The sequence below is a fragment of the Seriola dumerili genome, unplaced genomic scaffold (assembly GCF_002260705.1).
Source record: "Seriola dumerili isolate Sdu_G_001 unplaced genomic scaffold, Sdu_1.0 BDQW01000056.1, whole genome shotgun sequence".
NCBI classification, from domain to species: domain Eukaryota; kingdom Metazoa; phylum Chordata; class Actinopteri; order Carangiformes; family Carangidae; genus Seriola; species Seriola dumerili.
In genome coordinates, this window is record NW_019174311.1 from 6,606,588 (window position 1) to 6,634,508 (window position 27,921).

The window sequence follows — 27,921 nt, forward strand, 5'->3', positions numbered from 1 at the left end:
GGTTGGGGTGGTTGCTGCCAAATGTTGACTTGGCTGACTCCATCAAGAAAATATCAAAAGGCCCTTTATGAGGTGCTGTAAAGAAGAAAGGGTGTTTTGAGAGCACCACCAGACTGCAAGGGTAATTCCACTTTTTAAAATGTGCCCTGAGGATACAGGCTTATCCCACCTGCTGCCTTTCCTGCTTGTATGCTTTCTTTGGGGGAGCTATAGATAAAGAAGTGTGAAGTGTGTGTGTGTGTGTGTTGGCAGGAGTTTGTGTGCCATGTCATTTTGTGTCACTCGCAAAAGTCCAGAGCTTAGTCAGTCGTGCTCATAGTGGCTATGAACACATGCCACAAAATATAGACGTCTGGTCTCAGATCATATGTGTGCATTGTGTACATTCACACATGTGTTTGTCTTTCTCTGTGTTTCATGACTTTCTGCTGGTTCTGACAGGGGGGTGTAAGTTCCTGGAGGGAGGGGTGTGTGTGTTAATGTCTGGTTTCTACTGACCAGCTTTGTGTGTTTTCACCCCTCAAACCTGAGCCATCTCCTGGTCGGCAGCCTGGTTTTATCATAGAGCTTGTTTCAAAAGACAGCATAGCGGGGGTCTCTTTGCAGGCGTGTGTTGGTGTGTGTGTGTGTGTGTGTGTGTGTGTGTCTGTACAAGCCCAGGTAATGAGCTTTCTGACAGCTGTCGAAAGGTGTTGCTACTGCTCAGCACCTTTAATGAAAGCATCCCCCCTCCTTGTCAACACACACACACACACACACACACACACACACACACACGCACATTCCTCCCTCTCTCCTACCAACTAGTCCACCATATAAACTGTTACTCTCTCAGTTGTAGGGCAGGTTACATTGTGAGTGCTTGTGTAACTCACACAATAGAGTCTTGATAGACCTCCCACTGAAAAATCTTTCAGGTGACTCAACTGTGTGCAGCAGAGCCTGAACAGAGCCACACTGTTATTCAACCTGTGAGAAATGAGAGGACGCGCAGAAAGGTGTAGCGATGAGGGAGAGAGAGAAGTGGCTACAAAAGCAGTGACGGAGATCCTCCGGAAAGACTGGCACTGAAAAGAGGAAGGAAACGAGCTTGTTGTGTGGGACCTTGTAGCAGAAGCCTCAGAGAGATGGCAGGAAGACGTGGGCAGAGAGAAGGAGAGTGAAACATACTGGCACCACTGTCAAGGGTGTGGTACTTTCTTTTCCTCTTTTGTGAAGCCCAGTTCTGCATGGAAACCTTTTGGTGTACTGATGGTCACTCGGCACCCTGCGGTGCTGTAGCCTCTGCTATGGGGTAGAGGGCCAAGGGCACCCTCAAAAGGCCCCACCTAGTGTGCCAGCAAGTCTTCCAGCCCACTGTTCACCGTCCTCTCTCAATCTGCTCCCCTTCTGCCACTTCTGTCTGCCCAAGTACCCACCCCTCTTTTCACAGTGAGCTCTACTGTGTGCCCCTCTCTCACACACTCTTTTACTGCTCAGCACATTCGACAAGAACACGCAAGCTTTGCAGGCTGTTTAATGAAGGTAGAGATGGAGACAAAGGCCTCACATGCCCGTGCTTGCAGTTTAACACGAACAGAGGAAAAAAAAAAAAAAAAAATACGCACACACACACACACACACACACACACACACACACACACACACACACACACACAGGAGAGTATTTAATGGGGAACACTGGAGCTCACTGCCGCACTGTTACGAACAGTCCTGCGTTTGCAAATCAAATAGAGGCCGGGCAGCGCCACTGGCCGGAGTCACATGCACGCAAACGACATGAAACACAGAAGTGAACGGCAACAAATATGTTTGTGCCACTTGCTCATGTCCTGCGCTGTATGTGCACTGTCCTCACACAGAAACAGCCTGTGCATTCACTCTCACATGCCAAGACTAGACTTCTGGAACAGTGTCCCACTGAAGATTCAATCACACCAACGAGTCACGTAGACAAAATCTGCAGGCCTATTGTGAAAGAATACTTGTTACCCTGCCAGAATGTCATATGCTGCTCAGTTAAAAGGAGTGTGTTGCAACACAAAACACGAACCGCATAGTCATGCCTTTGCTCACATACATTAGAAACATTCCCCTTTCCAGCTGAGTGAACAACAGGCAGCTTCAGTGTTACCAGAAAGTCTCCTGTTTTTTCTATACTATCTCTTCCTATTGTCTCTTTCTCTCTCCTGTTGTATCTGTTGAACCTAAAGGGACATCGATTGGCTCCGTTGACTTGACCTAGAATTTAATGTAATTGACCCAGTTGAAGTCACCTTCAGCTAAACAGCTATTTCTGTCGTGTGCAGTTACATTTCACATCTAATGAGGTTGTGGAGAATGATGTACGGCACATCCAGCTCAGGCTGAAGCACTTTGGTGTAATGGGGGGGGGGGGGGGATTATTGTGTGTGTTCGCTAGTTTGTAGCTAGTGAATATTATCCTCCTGCGTGCCTGCATGTGTAGTTTGTAGCCATTGAATAGTATCTGTGTGTGTATGTGGCCGGGGGATTAGGCCTGGTCAGTGCAGCTGGGCCACTTGTGCACAGAGAGCATTGAGAGAAGGGATTAGGGAGTAAACTGATACTTAGCAGGAAACGAACAGTGGCTACTGATAACTCAACTATCCCTCCTTCATGCCCCTCTCATCCTCTTCTCCTCCCCCAACAACAGCAGCCACCCACCTATCCCACTCCTTCTCATCTCAACCGTCCGTCATCGGCTCACAGGCCTCGGCTGGCTGATTGTCATGCAAATGGTGCCCCGGGCCTCGGAGCGCTGATAAGGAGGGCCTCTCATTTTCACAGGGCTTTGTTTTCTAAACAGTGATGAGCTGAGTTGAGGAGACTGGGGAAAGGGGCTCAGGGCGGCTGCCTGAATGGGCCCTCTCACTGTGGCGCCCTGGGGTAAGTGGTGTGGGGGATTTGGATGGAGCGGGCTGAATGAGGTAAAGTCTTGAAGGCGGGTACAGGAGTCATGTTCTCTGGCAGGAACCAGGTTCAACGTGTTGACGGAGCCTGATGTATTTTCTCTCTCGCTGTTGTCTGAGTTTTCTCCAGGATGGCCTTTCTCTTTTTGGCTCGCTTTCTTTCTCCATTTAGACATTGTCAGTCAGTGTTCGTTACTTGACGCCACATATGGTTTGTCCTTTTCTAAGGGGTTGTCAGCGCTCGGTCTGGAGCCTCATTTGCTGCTGTTATTATTGCATAAACACAGAGGTTCATGGCACGTTCAGAGGGTTTCTGCTCTCCCACTGACCCTGCCGCTTTGTTGCATTCTGGCCAAGGAGATATGAGAACTGCTGTAGAAACATTCAGCAGGCGTAAACTTCAGGTTTTAGATTGATTTGTACATTTGGCATTGAGATTGCTCTTAAAACTAATGGAAAACATCTTTGCCTCCAGCAAAGTAAGGCTATCAAAGGAAGAATTTGAATGTGGATTCTGAATAGTCAAATATAGAAATACATATGAAAAACAGATGTTTGAGCAGCAGGCAACAAATGAAAAATGTCTGACATATTTCTGTTATTATCATTAATGAGGTAGTAGCTGGCCAGTCAAAGCAGCTGTAACAGAAGTGGTAGTAATGGTCAGTTTGGTCTTGAACAAGATTTGCCCTCAAGAGCAACTGTGTCCTCTCCTCCCCCTTTCCCCCTCTGCCCCTTTCTCTGTTTTTTATCAAATTCCTCTTTTTATGCCCCCTTTTTTTTCTTCTTCTTTTTGAAGTCGCCCCTCTCTTGTAAAAAGCCAAGCTGGTGGTTTTTGCCTCAGCCTTGGGTGTGAGATAGGGGAGGAGGTGGGGTTGTAGGTTAAGTTTAGGCTAGCCCTCTGTGCTTTCCATTGAAGGTGCTGGGGGGGAGGTGGGGGCAGTAAAAGTTAGAATTTTAGAGCCTCCCTGTTTTTTATTTTATGATTGGCTTTTTTTTACGGGCTGGGAGCTACAGCTGGTGGTGTGAATAGCTGCCCAAGGTGACCGAGTCCCAATAAAGTGTAGGCCAGCCGGGCTGGGGCCTCCAGTCCAGCCATGGGACCGCCTTTATAGGCCGCCTTACGAGCCTAGGCCTCTATTAAAACCTGGCAGGGCTGCACTGAGGAATTTAGGGCCAGGAAACAAGAGAAAAATAGGGTTTGTGTGTCAGGGGGTGGTGGGATGCAGAGTTGGGGGGGTTGAAGTTTGAGGGTGAGCAAGGGTGAAAGTTGAAAGAAGTGCTGTTGGGTAGGGGGGGGGGGGGAACATGTGTGTCTGTGAGCTNATAGCTGCCCAAGGTGACCGAGTCCCAATAAAGTGTAGGCCAGCCGGGCTGGGGCCTCCAGTCCAGCCATGGGACCGCCTTTATAGGCCGCCTTACGAGCCTAGGCCTCTATTAAAACCTGGCAGGGCTGCACTGAGGAATTTAGGGCCAGGAAACAAGAGAAAAATAGGGTTTGTGTGTCAGGGGGTGGTGGGATGCAGAGTTGGGGGGGTTGAAGTTTGAGGGTGAGCAAGGGTGAAAGTTGAAAGAAGTGCTGTGGGGTGGGGGGGGGGGGTAACATGTGTGTCTGTGAGCTTGTGCAGGCTAACATGTGTGACGAGGGTCTGGTCCTACAGTATGTGTGTGCAGCAGCTTATGTTTCTCTGGTGAAGTATGGAATCCATACGCTGCACACTTGAACTTCCAAAAGAGCCTGTATGGCTTCCACTTTGCAGTATAACAAGGTTTAATGTACCATGGCAAGTACGTGACTGGAGGTGGTGCTGACATCACAGTTGTGTTCCAGTTCGAAAAAGTAGAAGGAGAGCTTTACACCGGCTTTGCACGCATGTGTGTTTGACATGTATCTATTCTGTGTGCGTACAAGATGTCATTGTGAGCTGTTGTCAGTCTGTGGAATGAGGAAGAGCAAGCTTTGAGTCTTGGCTGCAACAGCTACCTCTGTTACCTGGCTTTATCAGATCAGAGAGCCTGTCAATCAGGGGCACTTGTGGTTGCTGCTGTAAAAAGCATTTTTGTCTCTGCTGTCAGACAGTCATCCTTCCCTTGTTTCTCTGTATTCACACAGAACAATACTCTCCCCAGATATGCACCCGAGTGCCGTCGCTTGGGGTGGTAATTGGTGGCTGTAACTATAAACTGTTGCCTGTAGTTCATACTCTATTCCTCGTTCTGGCTCTTTTCTTGTCAATTCTGTCCCAGAGAGAAACAAACAAAAAAGAAATATAATCATGTGTCTCAATCCACCTCCAGGTGAAATTTTTGCATCTCTTACTGACCTCACAAATCAAATGGAAAAGGAAATGCTGTCAGCTGTCACATTCGACTATCCGCACCTGCTACATGTGCTGACAAGTGCACATGTGACATTTGCAGACTGAACAGTAGCTGTGGGACAGTGATTTGTGACAGATCATGTGCTCATGTGCTCTTCCGTCTTTTTCACAGCGGTGGAGACCCAGAGCACCAGCTCTGAGGAGATGGTACCCAGTTCTCCGTCACCACCTCCGCCACCTCGTGTCTACAAGCCCTGCTTTGTGTGTCAGGACAAGTCCTCGGGGTACCACTACGGGGTCAGCTCCTGCGAGGGCTGCAAGGTGAGAAGAACCTGCCAGAGCCCTTTGAGCTCCGCTTTTTCTGGATCTGTTGCACACGTCTGCAAGAGTTAGTCAGCTGTCTTTGCATCATGATCAGAAGGAGAGCCTTGATAATTCAGAACTTCTTTAATATGGGAAGGATTATAGAGTTTTAAATCAAATCACTAAGAAGAAATAAAAAGTAAAAAAGCAAACATTTAAAATCCTAGATGGTTTCATTTCTCTGTTCTGGAGCAAGTGAGAAGACGGATGAAAGAAGGGCAAGTAAGAAAGAAACAGTTAAATGGCACATCCTCAATTTGATGACTTGACTATAACACACAATCTCTCTCTCTCTCTCCCTCTCTCTCTCTTGCCCTCTCCCCTTTTGTCTCTTGCTTCCTGATGCTCCAGGGTTTCTTCCGCCGCAGTATCCAGAAGAACATGGTGTACACCTGCCACCGAGACAAGAACTGTCAGATTAACAAGGTCACACGCAACCGCTGCCAGTACTGCAGGCTGCAGAAGTGCTTTGAGGTCGGCATGTCCAAGGAAGGTGAGCCCCCGCCCCAGGACTGGAGTCACAAGAGATAGAGAGACCCATTTCCAAAACATGGATATTAACTCACACAGACAAACAAGGCCGCAGATTCTTCCTTCACAGATTTCAAACATAGATCAAGACAGAGTATTTTTTTTATGCCTTCAGATTCCTCTTGGTTCAGATCTGACTTTGGTTTTTACCACCAAATGAAAGATCTGACCTGATTCACAGTGTGAACCTATTAATCTATTAATGCTCGGTCAGAGACTCTGGGAAACTATGCAGCAGAGAGACAGAAGCAGATGATGAGCGTACCAGGGGTGGTGATCAGGGCGAGGCATGGACACTGTACCAATCATATGACTAATCATTTTACGAAATGATTCTTACTTTGCGTTTCACCACAAAACCTCATCCCTCTGGCCAGCACAGACACTGCTTTCATTCATGAAGACCACAGAGCAGGAAAGATTTTGAGTTATGACAAAGATAATGGCAGCAGGATTCACGCCGAATCAAAGATCCAGTTTTGTGGCCTATTTATTTTGACATTGTGCGTCGCGGGTGTGTCGAAGTGGCAGTTTCTTGCCCTTCACAGAGCCCGTGGGACATGTATGTGGGTGTAATGTTTGTGTGGGATGTGTGTTAAGACCGGGATCACATTGTGCCTCTGCTATTACTGGATATCCTGAGAGGAAGGAAAGTATGGGAGGAGGAGGAGGAGGAGGAGGAGGGAGAGGAGGCAGAGAGGGAGAGAGTGGAGGGCTGGCTTGTGTGCACCGGTCAAGTGGATAGAGAGATGGACAAGGAAGAGAGCGGGTGATAAGAGAGAGATAGCCTGTGTCCGTGCTGTGCTAAAGGAAATATGTTAATACTGTTAAGAGCAACCTTAGTTGCCTCTGAGTTCTGGTTTCCACTAGTGAGCAAAATGTCCTTGGCAGTGGTGAAAGACACTGAGCATGACCGCTGTGGATGTTTTTGCATGTGATCACAGATAGAAATTGCATGAGGAAAGGATTTAGTATGAAATAGTGGGGAATCTCTCTGTTAACGCCTTTGTTTTCTTCTTTTTCTTCATGTAGCGGTGCGTAATGACAGAAACAAGAAGAAGAAGGATGTGAAGGAGGAGGTGGTGCTTCCAGAGAGCTATGAGCTAAGTGGAGAGCTAGAGGAGTTGGTCAATAAAGTCAGCAAAGCTCACCAAGAAACCTTCCCATCACTTTGTCAGTTGGGCAAATACACCACCGTGAGTCACAACAAAAACACACACACACACACACACACACACACACACACACACACACACACACACACACATAAACTACACTGCTGCATATACTATGTGTGGCAACTTTCTCTGAGCTATGCCGTCACTGAAGGCTCCTAAATTGCATGCAAAGGCGTAAAATCACCGTAGCTTTCCCAACAGAGTGGTGGCTTAACCAATTCAGTTCCCCATTAAGCCATCTGTGTGGCCTCTAAATGATTGATGTAACATGTAAATGTTTTCTTTCCCTCTTGATTGATGTAAAATGTAAATGTGTTGTGAGGCTCAGACAAACTCGCCGCTGATGCAAACAGAGTTGCACACCACCTCTGTTACAACATGCTGAACTTGTGGGTTTTTTTTTTTTTTTTTTTTTTTTTGTGTGTGTGTGTGTGTGTGTGTGTGTGTCCAGAACTCCAGCTCAGACCACCGCGTCCAGCTGGATCTGGGTCTATGGGACAAGTTCAGTGAGCTCTCAACCAAATGCATCATCAAGATTGTGGAATTTGCCAAGCGGCTGCCAGGTTTCACCACCCTCACCATCGCAGACCAGATCACTCTACTGAAGTCGGCCTGCCTGGACATACTGGTGAGGAGCCCTCTGTTGTTTTTCCCTTTTGTCCTCCTCACTCACTTTGATAAATGAATGACAAACACTTCACTCTGAGATGAGGGAACACCGGCATCTAGTGGTGAAAAGTGGTAGTGTAGGAAGGTTTGCCCAAGTGTTATGAGTGTGTTGGGTTTGAGAATAGTTATACTGACATAGCTTGACACCTTGAGCTGATGTCTGATGGACAGATGATATCTGTTTAGCTACTGCAGATATTTTAGTGCTGTAGAAAACCTTCTTAAATCACCGGTACATCCCATTTTGCTCACTGCTTACAAAGTTTTCCAACCTCTGTCGCTCACAGATGCTGAGGATCTGTACACGCTACACCCCAGAGCAGGACACCATGACCTTCTCAGACGGCCTGACTCTGAACCGGACTCAGATGCACAACGCCGGCTTCGGACCACTCACAGACCTGGTGTTTGCCTTCGCTGGCCAGCTTCTACCCCTGGAGATGGATGATACAGAAACAGGCCTCCTCAGTGCCATCTGCCTCATCTGTGGAGGTACTGCAGTGTCACATACATAGTTACGTCAGTTGTAGAGAGAGGAAGTGCTGTGATAGGATTAGTAGTGGGTAGAAAAACAGCTAAATATTAGTTTTCATATGTAAATTTATTTCAAACAATAACAGAACTTTTGCAAATTCTTTGTTTTTTCAGTATAATGTAGAATTTTGGTAAATAATTAACTATGTCATGTTTTTTCTGCCTCCTCATCAGACCGTATGGATCTAGAAGAGCCCCAGAAAGTAGATAAACTTCAAGAGCCTCTACTTGAGGCTCTGAAGATCTACGCCCGCCGCCGCCGCCCCAACAAACCCCACATGTTCCCCCGCATGCTGATGAAGATCACTGACCTCAGGGGCATCAGCACCAAGGGTTAGTATGAAGAGAGAGACTCTAATAGAACAAGGCCTGATTGCTTCGTCAGCAAACATATAGTTACACACTAAATCTCCACTGATTTCAGTCGTTTTTCGTTTCACTGGTCTCTGTGTGCCAGGGAAGCATTGTGTTTAAACCATGATATACATGACATACTAATGACTAAACACCATGTTTTGTGCCTCCAGGTGCAGAGCGAGCCATCACTCTGAAGATGGAGATCCCAGGGCCCATGCCTCCTTTGATCAGGGAGATGCTTGAGAATCCAGAAGCTTTTGACGACCAAACAGAGTGCAACGAGAGCCCGCCGCCCCCGCCGCCGCCGCCGCCACCTCCACCACCAGCCCTGGTCCTGAAGCAGGAGGCCGAGGATGAGGACGACAGCTGGGCCACAGAGAACGGCAGCGAGCCGTCACCGGAGGAAGAGGACGAGGATGACGATGACGACGTGGGAGATGAAGAGCGAGACAGGGGCTCGGACAGTGATGGGGAGCCCTGGGGGGTTCTGGATGCCATAGATGGGTCGAGGAAAGGCCTTGTTGGGAGGGCGCAGTGAACAGAGCATTTCATACATACATCCATACACTAATGCAAACACACATACACACACACACACACACACACACACACACACACACACACACACACACACACGTACAAACATACAGCACAACCTCACTCACTCTCCCACCTCAAGAAAATGCTGGCCTTCTCTTCCGCCCCTTCTCTCTCTCTACTGCACATCATTGTGTCCTCCTCAGCGGAGCACAGCAGAGCCTTATGTGTACAGACACTTCTAACTCAGGCCACATGGTCCATGACAAGTGAACTACAGGAAAAATAAAGCAAAGGAGAGATGACAGGAAACCATATGAACTCCTAGCATTGCCAAGAGGGAAGTTAAGGTGACAAAAAGACCATAACCTCTTTGAGAAAGCTAACTGTCTCTTTTTTTTCCACTATTGTTGTTTATATCTAAATAGGGGAACGGCCAAACCAGACTCCAGAACTGAGCAGTTGATTCCGATGGATTACAACAAGCACATTTCTCAAAAGAAAACAAGAGTACAGGGCAAAACCAAATCGAGTATGCTAATCGTTTGTTTTTTGTGGTTATTGCTTTTGAATATTGTTTTCAGTTTTTCTTTTTTTCAATTTATGAACAAGTCCATACATATCTATATACCATTATATTTTTGTCTTTATTGTTATTCTGGTTTTATATATGAATCCTTTTAGACAAGTTTTTTTTTTCTTTGAAGAGCTTTCCTGAGAAGATATTCAGAGGGAAAGAAGGGTAATCAGAACTGGCTGGGTCTTCCTTATCAGCTACATATGCTTGGCTAGGGCTTCTTTGGGCACTTTGGCTCACTGTGGATGTCAATGATAATCAACCCAGAGGACTATTGTTATGTTGCAGTGACTTAATCAGTTTCTGTTATCAGGGAATTGGCATTATTTCATTTTGCTCTCGTTGCAGCCAACATACGCTGTCAATGTGGAAAGTTGCATCTTTGTGCCAAAGTTAGGAACAGTCATCTTTGGAGCATGAGTTTGACTACTGGCAGGGACTCCAGCCACGATCCAGCAATCCTCACAGCAGAGCACTCACACATGCGCTAATACAGACACACCCTTGATCTCATGCACAGTATATACACACAAAAACATGTAACACACACACACACACACACACACACACACACACACACACACACACACACACACACACACACACACACACACACACACTCCTTTCACTCTACCCCCAGCTGTAGCAGATGTGCCGACCTGGCATCGAGTGCCCGGAAAGAGATTTACACTTGACCGTATATGTAGCACTTTTTGTTATCCTCTATTCAAGTAAGGCACATCTGGGCCGCTGAGAGTAGAGTCACTGTCTGTGAGCTTGTCTCTCCGTTAGCATGTCCAAACTGAGGACAACGTCAACACATGAAATACAATCAACCCTAGAGCACTCCCCGATGAGCCAAATACACGCACACTTTCAGCACGGGCAAAAACATCCACACATAGTAGCAGCATTATGCATTAACATAATGATCAATCAAAGACATATGCAAGTCATAAGCAGGAATCCTTATGGAAGACATTTTGGAATCAGACTCAGGGCTTTTCAGTAAGGACCAAACCCTAGCTGCTTTCAGGCACGCTAGAAACAGGCAATATTTATGTGTGTATTCTTGACTCCGTTTTGATCAGCTCAACCCCTCTGCGTGTACATAGAAGGTGATAAGTCTGAAAAACAGCATGGATGCCAGTCTGACTCTCCCAGAAGGGAGGGGCAATTCATCATCATCATCATCATCATCATCATCATCATCATCATCATCATCATCATCATCTTCATCTTCCTCTTCCTCCTCATCATCGTCATCACTGCCCCGCCTGTGCTTGCGCTGGCATCCATGCAGCAAACTGCCTTCTCATCCCAAAAGCCATTATATCAACTTGTCTTCTTGTGTAAATCCTGACTTCTTTTAAAGGAGCTGTGGAGGAATATGTGTTTTTCGCGTATCATTTCTTTATTGCTAAAATGTCTCAGTAGGCGATCAGCTGGGAGAGTGCAGCTGATACACAGTACAGAGGTGGTTTTTTTTTTTTTTTTTTTTTTTGGTCTCTCTTTGAAGCAATATGAACGTTCTCTCTATAGTGGTGAGAGGTCCCATCTTCTGAATATGGGCAGGTCTCGTCATTTAGAGTTGTGTGCGTGTGTGTGTGTGTGTGTGTGTGTGTGTGCGCGTGTGTGTGTGAATGCTGTATCATGTTTTCAGTCATTGGGTGAATGTCCTCGGCATGGTGCTATCACACAAAAACTCTTGTGTGATGACCTCATCCTTTCTCTCTGCTGGGCTGTCATGATGTTAATGACGGTAATGCAGGCAGAATATTGAGATTATGTTGTTTTGTTTTTGTTTTTCAACATGGCCAAGGTGTTGTCTACCCTCTGTTTATGTCAACTCTTGTCATACAAAGAAAAGCCATATAAACAGTAAGAGGCACAATAAACTACTTTTGTGAGATTACTGGACTTTTTTATTTTCTTACTCATGCAAAAATGTCTCATATGAAATTTAACCCACACAAGCACAATATTTAAACACTGTAAATAATAGCTTTGCATATAACCACACATTACCAGGATGCATCAGTAGAGGGAGCTCTTACACCATGACTGCAGGCTATACTGCATGCAGCAGAGTTCACCCTGCATGGAGGATGGGAGCAGGTTCTGTTGGGTCATGGAGAGCTGTGGGTGCAGAGGCTAATAAATCACAGCCTCCTGCTGAACAAGGACATCAGATAAAGGTCTGTTCCTAAGATTTGTTCACTCTGCAGTTAGAGGAGGGCAGGTGGTAGCGTTAAAGAAAATCATCAGAGTTACTCTTTCCCGTAGTTTTGTTTCACAGATAGAGTGGTCTAGAAGATCGAGAGTAAATCTGTCCGTTATGATGTATTTATTGAATTTTAGAAAGGTGGACAACATGAAATAGGAAGAAGAGTGTATCTGAGAAACACCACAGTACACCACAAGACAACTAATGACAAAAGAAAGTGCAGATTAGATTGTAATAATGTTATCTCAATTTTTTTAGATACATTAGATTGAATTCATCAGATATTAATAGAGCTGAAGTGGTTAGTTATTTGATTGGTGGATTAAAAACTGACTATTTTTGTGTGATAATTTTGTAATGGACATTTTTTAAATAATTTCTTTTACATTTCACTGACTTAAAAAATTGATTAATTGAAAAATAATCATCAGCTCAATCACTAATGAAAATAAACGTTAGTTGCAGCTCTAGATATTACTCATGTCCATATTAGAGGTGTGCCAGGGAAAATGAAAATGGTGCTTCCAGCTAAACAGTCAGCACATGGTCCAACATGGTCTCAGATTTTGTTGGACTTATGTGATATTTGATCTTGTGTGAGACAGCATCCTTCATCCAAAACTGAATCTGTTTTGGTAATGACCTGTGAAATGAAAGGACAGCAGGGCCTTAAACTCAAAGTCAACAAATTTGTCAGAATATCTCAACATTGTGCAAACCACATATACCACATATACATCTGTCACCGTTTTTATTACCCCTGCCATGGTTACCCCACTGCCACTGATGTGATCAGCTTCTCTTGATATCCTGATAAAGAACAGGAACCCTCTTAGTAAAGGGCGAGTGATAGTAAACATCTGTCTTTTTTCAGTGTACCAGTGTGGGATACTAATGCCTCACCTTGATTTTATTAATAGAGACAGAGAGAGAGAGAATCAGAGGAGGGTGATAAACAGAGATGAGATTCTATCAATTATATGATTGCTTTAATTAACTGTCATTAAAGACAGATCAATAACGCCAGAGTGGAATTAAAATAAGGTCCATACATTATACACTATTTTACAAGGAACAATCAAATGGGCTCATATACTGAGCCCCTGGAAGGTGTTGCCATGGGAACCCATGGGAGGGTTTGGGTGTGCTCGGGGGAATTTAAAGGAGCCGGGAAAGATTTCTCCGCACTCATCCTTCCAGATCAGTGATATTTGATTAACTAATTACTTGAGGTAGGGAGGCTTCACTGGAAATGAAAAAAGGTTGAAAATGTGTGAAGAAAGGCCCCTGGAAAAAATGGAATAAGTGTACGATGAATTAATAAAGGGTAAAAAATCTCCCATGTAATTTTCTTGCAGCCACAGGACATCAATTATTCACAAAAAATAGTAAAGAATCCATAAAAGTAGGTCATGACTGCGGGATACCAAAGAAATTCATTTGAATATTTAAACCCAGAGAGAGACCATGCTGCACAAACTGCACAGTTTGCTATGAACATGAGTAAACTGCATTGGATCCTCAGTCAACACACAGGAGAGATAATGAGGAGCAGCAGAGGCTGCTGCTCCTCAGAGAGTGATCGGGAGGATAAAGCTCAGTGAACCCAAGTGCTCCTGGCAGCAGTGAGGGAGGAAGGGCCTGGGCTCAGGGTGCGATAAAGGCAGAGAACAGAGGTGGATATAAGCTGGGTTTGATGTGATAAAAAACAGGAGGGTCCCTCTGTGTGGACCTGAAGCTATATACAAGACAGAGAGCGTATATGTCATATGCTGCATGCATAGAATTGGGAGCAGGGTCATAATGTGAAATACCACATCATTTACAGTGTGTCTCCTGCTTGGGTCAGAACAGACAAAAAGGACATGCTTGTCATTTGTTACATATGCAGTGAATCCATGGAGGGTTGGGAATCAGTCAAGGGAAGAGAGGAGAGGTGAGGGGAAGGTGAGAAACGTTTTCAAGTGCAAAGACCATAAATTTCACACCTTCCCCTGTGCGAGCAGAGAGGCGGGCGGGCGATCTTAAAGAAAGGGCATTGGAGAAAGAGATGAAGAAATGGGTGAAGGTATCTGTGACAAGAGTGAGAATGGAGGGTGTGCCAGCAGGGAGGCAGAGGAAATAAACAAGGCCAGGTAGAGGAAGGGATGATTTGGGAAAGGGGAGCGAGGGCTGGGGAAGGCAGGCATCGGGGTCATAAAAACTAGGAGATGTGTTCTGGCCTCTGGGTCTTCATATCTTTTACATTTCTAATTAAAAGAGATAAAGAGTGAGGGAGCCATCAATCCCACAGTGATTTCCCAGTTAAGGTTTTAGAGGGAGCTGTAAACTAGGCAGCCCGGCATCATTGATTTTATAATTAGCTATCGTCACCCCAGACTTAAGATGGAGGGAGTGTGGTAGAGGGGCAGAAGGAGAGCTTAAAAGAGGGAGCAGGAGACTGCTGGAAGAGTGGGGAGGCACAAGGCTGAAGATGATGAGGAGGTCAGCCCCGAGGGGGGACTGAGGGAGAGCCAAAGGTGAGCAGAGAGAAAATCCAGAATGAGAAATGTATCTGAAACAGGCAATGAGCCAAAAGGGAATATAGGCTATAAAGCTGTGTGAAAAGAAATGGCATAGTTAATTACCAGTGAAATATCATGTGAGGATCTAAATATTGCTATGATCTTTGGCCAGAAAAAGACACATTAGACCCAATAATGGATACATAAACCGTTTTATTATACAGAACCCACCCAAACCCTGTTACATGACTGATAAGAAAATACACGGTGGTGTACATGTGGGATAACCTTCACACAAAAAACTTCAAAACAAACCATAACCACTGGAGCTTTATTGCAATGTGAGACGGTGTCCTGATGAGGAGCACTTGTATTGGAGCTCTCAGCGGAAAGACAAACAAAACAAAAAAAAGGACTTCCCTAAGACATAAAGTCAGATCACAACCACAAACAAGGACTATGGAGAATACATGTAGTGTGTGCTATATTCTGGGAAAGAATACCAGACTCCTCAAAAGACTATATATGGAGAATCGACATGTACTGCAACACCAGAATACCTAGTAAGACAAAGGAAATGAGAGGTGGACAGACATTTACTCTTTTCATATCTACCTTAATAATCCTGTTCCTTCTGAAGCTGTTTAAACATTAAAATCCATTTCTTTTGCAGATCTTCACCTCTGCCTTAAACTCAGCGTGCTGGTATCACTCCCTTTCATTAGCACCAATATCTTGCAACAGTACAACTCAAATATTAAATCTAATAAAAGACTCAAAGTGAGTATCTGAAAACAGAAAATAAAAACACAGTGTCGATAAAATATACGTAAACACAACACACAATGGTAATGATTAAGATAATGATTAAAAGGACACAACTGACATATCGTTAAGTATCCATATATCAACTTTTCATCTAAAAACTCTTCTATAATAAAAATATGGTGCAAATACAGCAGATAGAATCAAGCATCAAAGTGTCTAGCAAATTTTCTTAGCCAAGCATGGAAAATTTTGTCACACATTGCACAAACAGTTGTGTGAAATCCAAACACCTATTTCAAACTAAACCTGAATATAGTTTCTTTGCAGCATAACTCAAGTTAATTATAAATAGGAAATCATGAAAAATGCATACAGTATTGATTAAAAGGTAGTCAGCAATTTTATTAGACAGTATATTACCATAGGACTAGGGGAAAATACCAACACCATGTGATGATGTCAAGATCTATGAAGAAGATATTCTTTGACTCTTATTTCATTATTTTAGGCACAAATTTAGAACTGCATGACTGTGAATTAAGATTCCTGTACAATATAAACTGTAATAAAGACTGACTAAAGACTAAATATCCAAATGACCAGCTAGTAAATTAGCATTTCATTTTAATAATTATGAAATGTAAAATCCAGGATCATTAATTAACAAGTAAAAACTGCAGCTGATTTATAGCGAAAAGCTTATGAGCATTAATTTTATAATAATGAAGATATGAAGTCGCTGAAGTAGAAAGTTGCATCTGGCATCTATCTTGATAGACTTTAAACACAATCTGTTCAATAAGCTCTCTATTTCAAATAGAGCGCCTCTGCATCACTAAATCTCCTGAACTGCAACTGCATGACAATCAACTGCTAATGCGTACAAGAAAGTGCATATCAAATCTTAGTTCTGAGTAAATGGAGGAGAAATATGATGTCATAGACCTACATTACTGCAATATAATTTTAGCATGATGCTGTATCTTTACTTTATGCTGCCATGAATAGTGTTCAAAGCTGCTGGGTAGAATTTAATGCTGGAGGAGAGTTTTGCCATGATTTTCAGTGGAGCCAGGCCGGCACAAAACATCATAATTACGTTGCCTGTCATGACTCCTAATCACAAATGTCATAAAAACGACATAGCATCCATCGTAAAGCTCTTGACATAGCAATGATTCAACAGAAATCATTCTGCTACAGCCTGCAAACTCTCAAATGCTAGAGCCCATGCCTAAAAGCCCGTCGTATCAAACTATGCAACAGTCGTATGTCAGTCATAAACACGGTGTTGACCTGCCACCATAAGCATTATGTCATTCCTAACTACAAAACAGTGAGGGTAATAACAGTCTAGGAGGGGAAAACCAAGGTTCACGGCAGATACGATGTAAATTGCATATTAATAATTTGTCTGTGTAGTGAGTGAGCTGTATATGTGCTTGTTAGTGGAAGTAATGTGGAACCACACAAAGTCCCCCCTTCTCCTCTTTTTGATCACTCTCTGTGGCCGCGGCTGGACTGTCCACTGGTTACCATAGCGAGGTGTCGGCCAGATCACTGGAGGAAGACACAAAACAGAGAGTGTGTGTGTGTGAAAAACTTGAAAGAAACACACATTCTGGTTGAAAGAGGATGTTAGACTGAAGGAGTGGGTGAGTGGGAGAGCGAGGGCTTTAATGATGCTGAAAATTGGCCCGTGACTGCGGTACACCCCTCAGGTAAATCATTGCTACGGCTTGCTGTCAACTTATCTGTCCCCTTGTCCTCCCATCTCGCCCCTCCCACGCCCCGGCTCTGTCTCAGACCGTCTCCCCCGTCTCACCCTGACTCAACTTCTTTTACGACCACATATTCAAAACTTCCATCTTCCAGCCATACTCACCCTGTCACCATAAATAACTGGTCGCATGTGTCTGTGTGCTTTAGCAAGCTTTGAATTCATTGTGTACGTGTGAACCATTTCTGTGTAAGACCAGAGGTGGAAAGTAACTTTTGCTTAGATGCTATGTTTAAGGACAATTTTGAAGTACAAGTACTTCATTTTGCTTTTACTTTTCTACATTTCAGGGAGCAATATGATACTTTTTACTCCACTGCATTTATCTGGTGGCTGTGTTCACTAATTACTTTGCAGAGTAAGGCTGTACGCACAAATCAAGTCATGAGCTCATAAAATATAATGCATTACTGGAGTTTAAAACCAGCCATCGTGACAGGTAGAAATTTGTTGGCTTGTTTGAAATATTCATTTCAATATGCAGTCAGTAATGCAAATCTCCATTTTTGAACATTAAATCTTCAACTGTGATCAATTTGTTGTGATTGTCTTATCGTCACTCAATGTGGGAAATATGCTTCAGTAAGTAGTTTGTCCATGCGTCCGTTCACATGCATTTCTGCCTTTTAAAGTACTTTTAAAGTATCCTTCACTTAGGTAAAAGTGCCAATACAACCACCAAAATATACTTAAAGCATCAAAGGTAAAAATACATGTTCCCTCTGGCTGATATATCATTATATATATATTACATTATTATATTGTTAATACTGACGCAACAATATGTAAGTAGCATTTTATTGTTGTAGCTGCTCAAGGTGGAGCTGGTTTAAACTACATTATTCATAGGTAGGATTAGCTCAGGCCCCACCACCGATAAATCTGAGGGGTTGCGAGAGGATTAAAGTGGTAGAAAAGAAGAAATGTAAATTTAGTGGTGTAGAAGTATTAAGTAGCATGAAATGGAAATATTCAAGTAAAACTAGAGTACCTCAAAATTGTTGTACTGTACTTGAGTAAATGTACTTAGTTACTTTCTACCACTGATGAAACAGTCATGTGTGTTTGAGGCGGGAGGTTGTACCTGAGAACAGTGTCCGTGTGCTCAGGCAGCAAAAGTGCCGTTTCTTCTCCAGAGCTGTGCCTTCCGCACTGAAGTGGATCAGATTCCTCCTCCTAAACAGACAGGAACACACACGCACGCACGCACGCACGCACGCACGCACGCACGCACGCACGCACGCACGCACGCACGCACGCACGCACACACACACACACACACACACACACACTTAACACATATCTATCCAGCAGCTATTACAGTCTAATAACTTGCAGGCTAGCAGCCTAATTGCAAATGAGATAATGTGTATACCAAATGATCCACTGCCAATGTTTAATTGGCGTGCATGGCTATCAGCATGAAGACATAGCTCATTTTCAGTATCGCATATAATTATACTATGGTGACGCTGAACAGCTCAGATAGTGTTTCTCACCGAATCTGAGCTGTGTGCAAGAGTTTCAGCGCCGGCCTGGTGTGGTGAGGAGAGTGGGGCTGGCTGGTTGATGACCACTGCGCTCCTCTCCATCTCCCTCGGGGAAGGAGGAGGGGTGGCAAGAAGCAAGGAGTCAGGCTGGCCCTGCTCACACAGGCTGTAGTGTCCCAGAGGTCTTGGTGGACGGAGGGGCTGCAGGGCCTCAGGGTTTTCGTCCTCAGAGTCAGACAACACACTGTCAGGCCGCCCTGCCAGATAGAAACAAAGAAAAGCAAAGAAAAAGTGTTCACTTTTCGTCAAAGCACTGCTCCTGTTGCCCCCCAACACAGGCCATTCTGAACAATATTTAGTGTTGCTGTTGAATGATAGTTAACACTTTTATTGTTCACATCTGCAGGGCATACAGTAGATTAATGTGTGGCTCCATTCACCTGTAGAGACGATCAGAGCAGCGCTCCACTTGGCACTGGCCTCTGTTCCCATCTTCTGCTCCAGCTGACAGATGTACTCCATCAACTCCTGTAGTGGAAAATACAGCCATCATATCACACACCAGGGCAGTACTTTCATCATGGCTCCAACAACAATCACCCTTATAACCCTCATGATATCCAACTTCCTCAAGCCAAAACTGCATAAAATGGTTACACAGTAAATACAAAGACACAACATTTGTTATTCCATAAAGATTGTTATCTCTGTAGAATAAACATATAAACATTTGTTTGATTTATGATGTGCCACAGATTGGCCGCTATTCTCCCATATGGCAGATGTTAAAACTAAGCTGGACTCTGATTTTAAAAATGCTGACCATCTACTCCACTGCCAGTTCCGGGCAAATGCGGTGGTGGTTAGCCAACAAAAACTCTGCAGGCATTTTAACAGTGGCAGCACTGACTGCCCTGAAACCCACTGATTTATATTGCACTATAAACAATTTATATTGCACAATAACAACTAAAAAGACAACAACAGAAAGAAGATTCCTAACACCTGGGACATTCATAATACCAGTATACTTGTCTATACTGTATGTTACATCAGTAAGCATTAGGATATTAATATATTATTAATACCAAGCTTTTTGGAAAACAAAAAATATTCACTGGATCTTGACAGTGGTACAAATTGTAACTAAACTTGTACTAAATTTAAAGCTGATAATGAGTGAAGTGCTGCAGTTGGGAGCTTATTAAGATAAGACAGTGACAATTTACTTGTTAATCCATACAAGCCATTCATTAGCCTTGAGACCTTATCAGCTGATAATGAACGGGTTACAAAGCCAGTACCCGTGACACCACACACAGTCAGTATTTACACATGAATAAACCAACTCAAAAAACTCTTTGTCTGCACAGATTCAAGTTGTCCCCTGAGAATCAAACCGTGTTTCTGACCTGCTTCTCTGCGAGTAGCTGCTCCTTCTCTTTCTGGGCAACCCTTAAGCTGGCCTTTAGCTCCTGGAGCTCCCTGCGGGTTTCACTCAGCTGAACCTGATATCATAAGACAGCAGGCCCCAGTAAATTAGAACAATCTAACAAATTCTCTCATCAAATTTTAATGACACCAGGTTTGAGCACACTTTTGACAAAAGCATCTGCCAAATGCATGTAAAATAACACAGTCTTTTTCACCCGGTTGCAATCCTTTTCTCTTCCCAGCTCAACCTCCAGCTTCACTCTCTCCATCCTCTCCTCCTGCAACCTCTCCTCCATCCTCTGCATCTCTGTGTTGAGTTTCTCCAGATACTCGTGGTCCCTCTGTCAGGATGACACACACGCACGCACGCACGCACGCACCCACGCACGCACACACACACACACACACACACACACACACATATATAAATAAATATATATATATAAAATTTTCTAAATTCTCCACTTCAGATTCTATGTTCTGCAGCGATGCCGTACCTCAGCAGTGCGCTGCAGATTCTGCCTCTCCTGAGCCCAGTGGGCTCTTCCCTCTCTAAGGGCCAGACTGGAATCTGCAAGCTGAAGGGTGAGTTGGGCAGCCTGCAGACGAGCCTGATGCAGTTCGGCCTGCCCGTGATCCCTCTGGGCTACCATGGCACTTAGATCACTCTTCAAGCCCTCTGCAGCACGCTCACTTGAGTTCAGACGCTCCCGCAGGCTCCGCATCTCCTTCAGCGCTGCCTCGCTCTCCGTCTGGCCATAAAAGAACAAGAAAGCTTGTGTTGACTACATAGGTGATCTGCTACATGATGCCAGTCACTGAATTTGAAATGCCAAAGTTGATTCTAGCACAGTTTTGGGGTGTGCTGACATAAAACTCTTCTTAAAAACTACACTAGGAAGCATATCTATGAAGAAATACATCCATGTATCAGCAGAGATTGTAGAAACAAATTCTGATAAATTGTTTTAATAGGTGGTGTATTGAAAACTCAGATTACAAACACAAAATGTCTCCTGAACATCAGTGTTCTTTGTTAAAAATAAAACTGTGCCAATAGTTACAGTACATCACACATTTGAAGCCTCTAGCAGCCAAAGTCCAGCTTTAACTATCAAGCCATTTGTTAATCTCAACCCTCCTTTCAAATGCATCAGCTCTGAATTCCAAAGAAATGTCGGACCTCTTTCCTGTGGGCAGTGGTGAGTTTCTGGGTGAGTGTGGTGATGGTGTTTTGGAGCTGAAGGACACTGGTGTCTCTCTGAGCCAGGGAGTTCCTCAGACCCTGGAACTCCTTTGACAGACTTCTGAGCTCAGCTTCTGTCTGTTCCAGCTTGGTCTAAAAGAAACAAAGACGCAGATGGGGAAAAGAGAAGGAGATGAAGGAGAAAAGAACAACAGAGATAGAGGTTTTATTATGATGTACGGCATGTTCTGCCTTGTAAGTACCTGCAGGCTCTTTCTCTCACTCTCCTCTTCTTTCCTCTGAGCTCCTGCCCTCTTTGCTCTCTCCTTCATCCTGCACACACAGATTTAGTTACTGACAATCAAAAGTATTCATGAGACCAGCGTAACACTAAAAGTAGGAGAAGGAGAAGAGGTCAAGAGAAAAAAGCACATTTCAGACCTTTCCAACTCTGTCTCTCTTTCCACAGTTCTCTGTGTCAGGGTTTTGATGTCCTCCTCCAGCTCTTTGATTCGCTCCTCACTTGCCTCCCTCGCACCCAATAAAGCACTTCTCTCCTGGGCAAGTGATTCTCCTAAAGCCTGCTCCGCCTAACGGACCAGAGACATTTTGAATTTTTATAACAAATTCTAATTTATCATGACATAGGTTGAAACTTATTTAATAATAAACTATCTTAATATAATAACTCAGATATTTTCCTAAATTGCTGTTACTTAAAATTTTTATAATAAACTTGAGAGGAGATTGTTTAAGCAGAGACTTGTGCTTTTCATTGGAGAATAAGGGCATGGATAAAGAGGAAAATATGGAAATGGGAGCACTCAAACTGGTCCTAATCAAATGATCTTGCTTTTCATTTGCTTAGCTCTATACACCACCTTCTGCTTCCTCTCTATCTCCTTGATCTTCTCTCGACTCTGCTTCAGCTCTTCCTGCAGCCTGTCGATATCACTTTCCAGCTCTTTGCGTTGTCTGTCCCAGGCCTCTCTTGCCCTCTTGTACTCCTCCTTCTCTTTCTCCCTTTGCCTGTTTGCCACCTCCTGCACCTGCAGCAGCTCGGCCCGCTCTCGCAGACATTCCTGCAGTCGACTCTAAAAAGAGATGGGAAGAAGCAGCCAGCAGATGGGGAATTATCATTGCGCTCCAATCTTTGTGTGCTAACAGTAAATAACAGTATCGGTCTCCCAGCATATGTGTTTTATCAGCACTCAATTTTTGCAAAACAGGAAACATACTCTCCCTCACTACCTTATCTAGTCAATCTTTTCTACATTTTTAATACTCACCTGCAGCAGTTCAGCCCTGGGTACTACCAGCAGCATGCCCGTGCCTCCTTCCTCTCCATGGGGCTCCTCCTCAAGGGTCACCAGATCCTCCAGTGGCTTTGGTGCACAGAAAGTAAATTTGGAGCTGCGGGAGCAGACTTCCCCCTTAGCATCGACATATACAAACTCATACTCTTGGGAGCTGGGCTTGGGTAGGTAGGATGCTAAAAAGTGGTGGAAACAAGATGAGATACATTATACAAGTTAATTTGCAGAGAATAATTGTGTTTCAGAGTAGCCCTGCTGTCATTTAGAGCTATCTTCCCATTATGCTTATATGGAAAGTAGGTGCAACTTAACTACCACTGAATTTGGAGGAGCTAATCACCTTTTAAGGACACTATAAATCTTAATGAGACAGACAGTATTATGGTATTTATAAAATATGAGGCTATAAACACATTTATTTTACATTATATGGCTGTGCTGCTGTGATAAATAAAGCAACATTTACAGACGGTTTAACATTCAACATCTATTTTATTTTATATTGCAGTAACACAGATTTATAAGAGGCGTGTTGCAATACAACTCCCGGCCACCGGAGGCAGCACCAATATCGTTTAGCGCAGGTGTGCGAGCAGAAATTAGGCGCCATCTTGGATTTTATAATGGTCGTCATTACTTTAACGGAAATAACACTCCTTAGAATTTTATAACTTTACACCGGCCTGGAATAGACATTTTTTCATCATGACATATCAAGTCCAGCTTGCCTCGAGTTAGTTACGGTTGTCAATGAGCACAGAGTACCTGAAATAGGCGGGTCGCTCCAATGGTCGTGTATCACAACAAACTAACAACAACAACAACAAGTACAACTAAATATTGCTCAAGGTATTGCTCACTGTCTCAAGGTAAGTGCTATGTCTGCAGTGCTCAAAGAAACTCGTGTTTTCTGAGATACGCTTGTTTGCTCTTTTACCGGAGGTTAGAAGAGATTATTATCAACAGTTTTATCTCTGTCGGACCTGTTTAGCATAATTTAGCATACAAATGAACTGAAGCAGGTGAAAACAGTTAAAGTTAACTTCCGCCCAATTAAAGCGGAAAAACACGCCTTCCGGTGGCTCCGAATTTGACTCATTCACATGTTGTACTTTGTTAGATATCACCAATACATCCGAGAATTACCTGGGTTTTGTTCAGAAAGTTTGTGAAACCAGTAACTACACTGAGGACAGGAAAACACGGCCACTGAGTCCAGTTGTTTAGGGTCAGTGGGGCTAGCTACAGCAAGCTAACTGTTCACATCGCATCACCATTTCGAATTTTTCGAACACAAAATATGCCTGATAAGCGGTTTGTTGGCTCCTCCAGTGTTTGTGCAAAGCTCATGCTTGCCAAACATGTCAAATAGCTACTGTAGAAACCACAGTGATGAACGTAACATAGCAATAGCTAATATAACGTTAGAAGCACAGCAGGTGGTGGGATACACAGCTAAATTGGAATTAAGGAGCCTTCATTGGATCGTGTGGAGCTTGAACTCTTATTGTGAAGGACGGATGGCCGACGGATAACAACCTTTTGGCGACTATTACCTTAGTTAGAGAGGCTGAACGTTATACTTTACTTGCACACCATTACATTTATTGAAAGCCTCCACGGTCGTTTATGTTAGTAGTTAAGAGACACATTTTAATAGTGTTGCAAAAAAACGCACACTGAAGTCAAAATACTCACACTATCGTCTAGTATGAGTGAATGTGGAAACTTGAAGCCTGCAGTGCCTATACATTGAGAATGGACTTTCAGACAGTAGTTTAACTTTTGAAATGAAAAATAATTGCATATTCATAGATTCTGGATTTTTCAATGAAGGAGGAAGCATGGTTGAAAAATTTAATAAAGTCTGAGGAGGCAGTTTGAATATTTTTATGCATAAGCTGTATCAGACACACTATTAGGCAAAGCAGTGTTTTTTCATATATCTTAACTGGTTGATTGGTTTCTGACTAGTTGTGTTATTAGCATAACCTTGCAACTTAATTGTAGTTTATTTATTAGTTCCCATATTTGTCCATATCTGCACATTCTTGATTCTCCATTTCATTTTTTTTATCCCCCTCTAATAAAACATACAGGAATATATTAAGTTGTGTCTCCTGCTCCCCCCTGTGACCAGGGAGCAGCTAGCCACAGTCCATGACTTCACCCAGCCCATAAAGTAAGCTAATCTAATATTATCCTTATCTCACACAGGCCATAGCTTCATGTGTAGAATGATTTACTTCAAATTTCTGTTTCACAACACATGTGCAGTAAAGGGGTAAGATGGAAAACAGACAGGAAGAATGACATACAGCAAAGTTTATGAGCTGTATTGTAACTTATAGCACTAGCTTAGGTCACAGTGCAAGCAACGGTCTTTTTAAATCACTGCATCGCTGGTGATAAGGGACCATCAGCAGTTTTTTAGACTTTCTTTCCACTGCTATTCTTCCAATGAAGGATGACATTGACAGTATGCTTAAGTTAGTGATAAATCATTCTACCAGGGGTCAGTGCCACACCTGCTGCACACGTGCCCCTCACACTGAATCAGGCTTATCAGCTGCCACTGACAGGCAGGACAGAGTGAGCACTGTATTTGCCAGTGAGTAGTGGTAGTCAGAGCAGGCTTTGAGCCATTGTCTTTGTCATCCTCATTACTCAACCTCCTGCTTACTAAAGAAATTTATTCAAACCATGACACAGACTGTGTCTGTGTTAGACCAAGCCAATAGGGATGTTTGTCTTCTGCACAGGATATTTTCCCTTTTACATCTACGGAAATACCCTAAACGTAGAAATGACTAACATTTTTTTCTACAGTCGCAAGCCCTTTGTACAACAGAGCAATTCAATTTACAGAAAACATCAATCTTGTGCTGAAGGTTTTATGTGCGGATCTAAGCACTGTACTGTATAGATTCTGGCTAACTATGGGAAATAAAATGCAGTCAAGAGAACAAGGGCAACAGTACCCTGGAAATGCACAGAGCAGTTGACATCTATGCCCTCTTGATAGTCAGCCGGGGCTAGTGCCCAAACGAATGTGTGGTAGTCCTTCACTGATGACCATCCCACCTGTGGAAGAAAACATTCCCACTATGTTATTTTGCAGCTGTGTGTGTATATATATATATGTATATATATATATCTTTATTCACTTATTTGTGACAGTCATGGGGTTAACAATACCTTGAAGAGCCCTATCCAGTCATTACTGGCCCAGCTGTGCCAAGAACTCAGTGTGTAGTGGCAATCGACTCTGCTCTGAGGGAAGTAACTGCAGCCCACATTTCTAAACTCCACCCGCCAAGCCTTGTCCATGGCAACACAAAACAAAGGCAGGCTATTTTGCACCTACAGGAAAAAACACAATGTTCAAATTTGTGTTGAAACTTTTTTTTACTACTTTTTTTTTTTTTTTGTTGGAGATACTAAGTTCAAGGCAGAAATTGACATGCATGGTTAGATGAGCTAATTGTGAAGTAGGTAAGAGGTGACTGCTGAAGAACAAACAAGAGAGAGCTTGCAGTCTGTAAGTATTTATTTAGTGTAAGAAGATATCCTGACTGAGCGTACACTTGAGGAAAGGACACCGGAACTAAACCTCAGTGACAGCATGGCCTTTGAGCAACATAACATATAACATGTTTGTCACTAAGGCTATTTCAGTCATCCTCAGAATCATTTGGTATTGTACACCGTCACGTGTAAACATGCAGGACAAGGTATCTTGGGCCTCCAGCGTGTAGGGGCTCAAATTTCATTGGCAAATACTCTCCATGAATTTGAAGGAATTCCTGTTTGCAGTTAAACACACCACTTGCAGACATGCTTAACATACAGAAAGCATTATTTATTCATTTAGCATTGTGTGGGATATGAATTCCAGTATAGGTCATGTGTACCTTACTATGTTGAATGTACCCTGGCATGGCAGAAATTCTAACTTTCCCCCAGACACACATGCAAACAGCAACCCAGGGCAAAGGAAACAGTAATGGTGCAGCAGAGATTATCAACAGACTAATATGACAACATGTGCAAGGGAAAAACACTTAGAGAGAACTCTAAAAGCCCAGTTCTTTTCACACTGCACATGTGCTGCAGTTATAGATTAACTGTGACTTTATCAGATTTTCTCTCCTGTTTTACAGTCATAATCCTATATATTTATAGAGGATTAGAGTTTTCTATTTTACTAAAGCAATTTTAGGGGAATGAGAGAAGAAACTTTTCTAGTCTAAATATTTCAGAACAGTTTACAGATGCCGACTTAAACCACAGATCAGTGACGAAAATATACAGTAGCTCTCCGAGGGTTCACATTACTCAGCATGAGGCTTGAGGCCCAACAGTAGCACATGTCGACAAAACGATGTGCCATGCACGTCGATGCAAGTTTAGGAAGACAATCGTGTAATCTACGCCATTACAGGTAGACTTTAACCCATAATGGTTAATTATCATTGTCCAATTAGTTAATACGATGCGCGTGCACGTGACGGGAGACAATAACGTCTTTGTGAAATACAAAAGACATCTGCGCACATTATCTCTACCGTCACTGCTGCCTCGCTTACCTTTATATAGCACCTCTCTGTAAACAGTCTAAGCGAGCAGTCTCTCTATCAGATACTGGAATGACAGCCCGCGAGAAAACGACAAAAACATGAGCGATACAGCCGTGCTTTACTCCTCGGGCTCGGTTGCTCCACTAACCCGAAACAATAACAAAAAACCAAAGCAAAACATAAGCATGACAGCCTCACTTCCACTGAGGAATTGTGGGAGCTGTTGTTCGATGCGTCCTTGAAACAACGCTGAAAACCTGCACTTTAAACTACAATCCCCATGCTCAAAGCGGAGAAGCAGAGGTCGCACTGGACGTAATATGACGCTTGTCGTCGGCCGCCGTTGCTTTTCTCATCGGATGTCAAAGCACAGAGGGCCACTGGTTGTCTGACAGTGTTGTGAAGACGAACCAGTTGAAATCAGTATCCCTTGTGTGCGATGAGGAAAACAACGATCAGCGGGCACGATAGCGAAACGGATGCGTGCAGAGTGGGAGAGAGCAGTTTGACCCGTGTTCACTTGCTGTTGTGATTTCTTTTTATTTTGCAACCGTTCCTGTCATAGTCTCCAAGGAATCTCTAGCAGATGTCTGCATTGTGAATGCTTTGTTGTTGTCAACGTTATGGTTAGCCTATGCA

The 27,921-nt window shown here is 43.6% G+C and overlaps 2 protein-coding genes across 4 annotated transcripts in view; one reads left to right on the forward strand and one right to left on the reverse strand.

The window, feature by feature from the left end:
- The window catches only part of rarg (retinoic acid receptor gamma), a 44,671-nt gene extending 32,759 nt beyond the window's left edge, over positions 1–11,912 (forward strand). For all 3 annotated transcript variants that reach the window (XM_022741517.1, XM_022741516.1, XM_022741518.1), the window contains 7 exons: positions 5,424–5,572; positions 5,966–6,107; positions 7,178–7,341; positions 7,775–7,951; positions 8,280–8,484; positions 8,701–8,859; positions 9,054–11,912. In XM_022741517.1, coding sequence (XP_022597238.1) covers positions 5,424–5,572; positions 5,966–6,107; positions 7,178–7,341; positions 7,775–7,951; positions 8,280–8,484; positions 8,701–8,859; positions 9,054–9,421 — 1,364 coding nt within the window. In that variant the 3' untranslated portion in view covers positions 9,422–11,912. The remainder of the gene's footprint in view (positions 1–5,423; positions 5,573–5,965; positions 6,108–7,177; positions 7,342–7,774; positions 7,952–8,279; positions 8,485–8,700; positions 8,860–9,053) is intronic.
- Positions 11,913–14,921: 3,009 nt separating this feature from the next.
- Positions 14,922–27,459, reverse strand: LOC111219142 (calcium-binding and coiled-coil domain-containing protein 1-like). The gene is made up of 15 exons (XM_022741737.1): positions 27,292–27,459; positions 25,901–26,065; positions 25,684–25,786; positions 22,676–22,878; positions 22,268–22,480; positions 21,828–21,976; positions 21,650–21,719; positions 21,384–21,539; positions 20,698–20,952; positions 20,416–20,541; positions 20,179–20,274; positions 19,207–19,294; positions 18,776–19,023; positions 18,361–18,452; positions 14,922–17,056 (listed from the first exon to the last, which is right to left on the reverse strand). Exons 2-15 carry the CDS (start codon positions 26,030–26,032, stop codon positions 17,029–17,031), a joined length of 1,959 nt encoding a protein of 652 aa, XP_022597458.1. The 5' UTR covers positions 26,033–26,065; positions 27,292–27,459; the 3' UTR covers positions 14,922–17,028.
- Positions 27,460–27,921: the final 462 nt, after the last annotated feature.